This window comes from Buceros rhinoceros, unplaced genomic scaffold (genome assembly GCF_000710305.1).
Source record: "Buceros rhinoceros silvestris isolate BGI_N320 unplaced genomic scaffold, ASM71030v1 scaffold39975, whole genome shotgun sequence".
NCBI classification, from domain to species: domain Eukaryota; kingdom Metazoa; phylum Chordata; class Aves; order Bucerotiformes; family Bucerotidae; genus Buceros; species Buceros rhinoceros.
Genome location: NW_010414076.1, coordinates 2,114 through 2,399, shown reverse-complemented (window position 1 = coordinate 2,399; position 286 = coordinate 2,114). Strand labels below are relative to the sequence as shown.

The following is a 286-nucleotide window of genomic DNA, read 5'->3' as shown; positions in this document are numbered from 1 at the left end:
TTACGTTGCACAGCTCCATTGTGTCTGGCTGGGCTCTCGTGGCAGAAATCAGTTACAAAGCCTCTACTCACGCTTTACTGCCAGCAGCGTGTTCCCGTGGCAGCAGGCTACGGAGGTCACCACGTATGGATGTGTCTCCTCCAGCTGCACCGGCCTCGGCACTCCCGTGTCCTCGTCCTTCCTGCCCAGGCGTCCCCGGGCTCCTTTTCCCCACGTGCACACCTCGCCGTCTGCAGAGGATACAGACACCGTGCTGCGCGCAGAGCTCGCCACAGACGGGCCTCCC

The 286-nt window shown here is 62.6% G+C and overlaps 1 protein-coding gene across 1 annotated transcript in view; it reads right to left on the bottom strand.

Moving 5' to 3' along the window:
• Positions 1–71: 71 nt before the first annotated feature.
• LOC104494177 (serine/threonine-protein kinase Nek8-like) overlaps positions 72–286 on the bottom strand; it is a gene marked incomplete at both ends in the record, with an annotated part of 1,924 nt that continues 1,709 nt past the window's right edge. The window contains one exon of the mRNA XM_010136979.1: positions 72–254. Coding sequence (XP_010135281.1) covers positions 72–254 — 183 coding nt within the window. The remainder of the gene's footprint in view (positions 255–286) is intronic.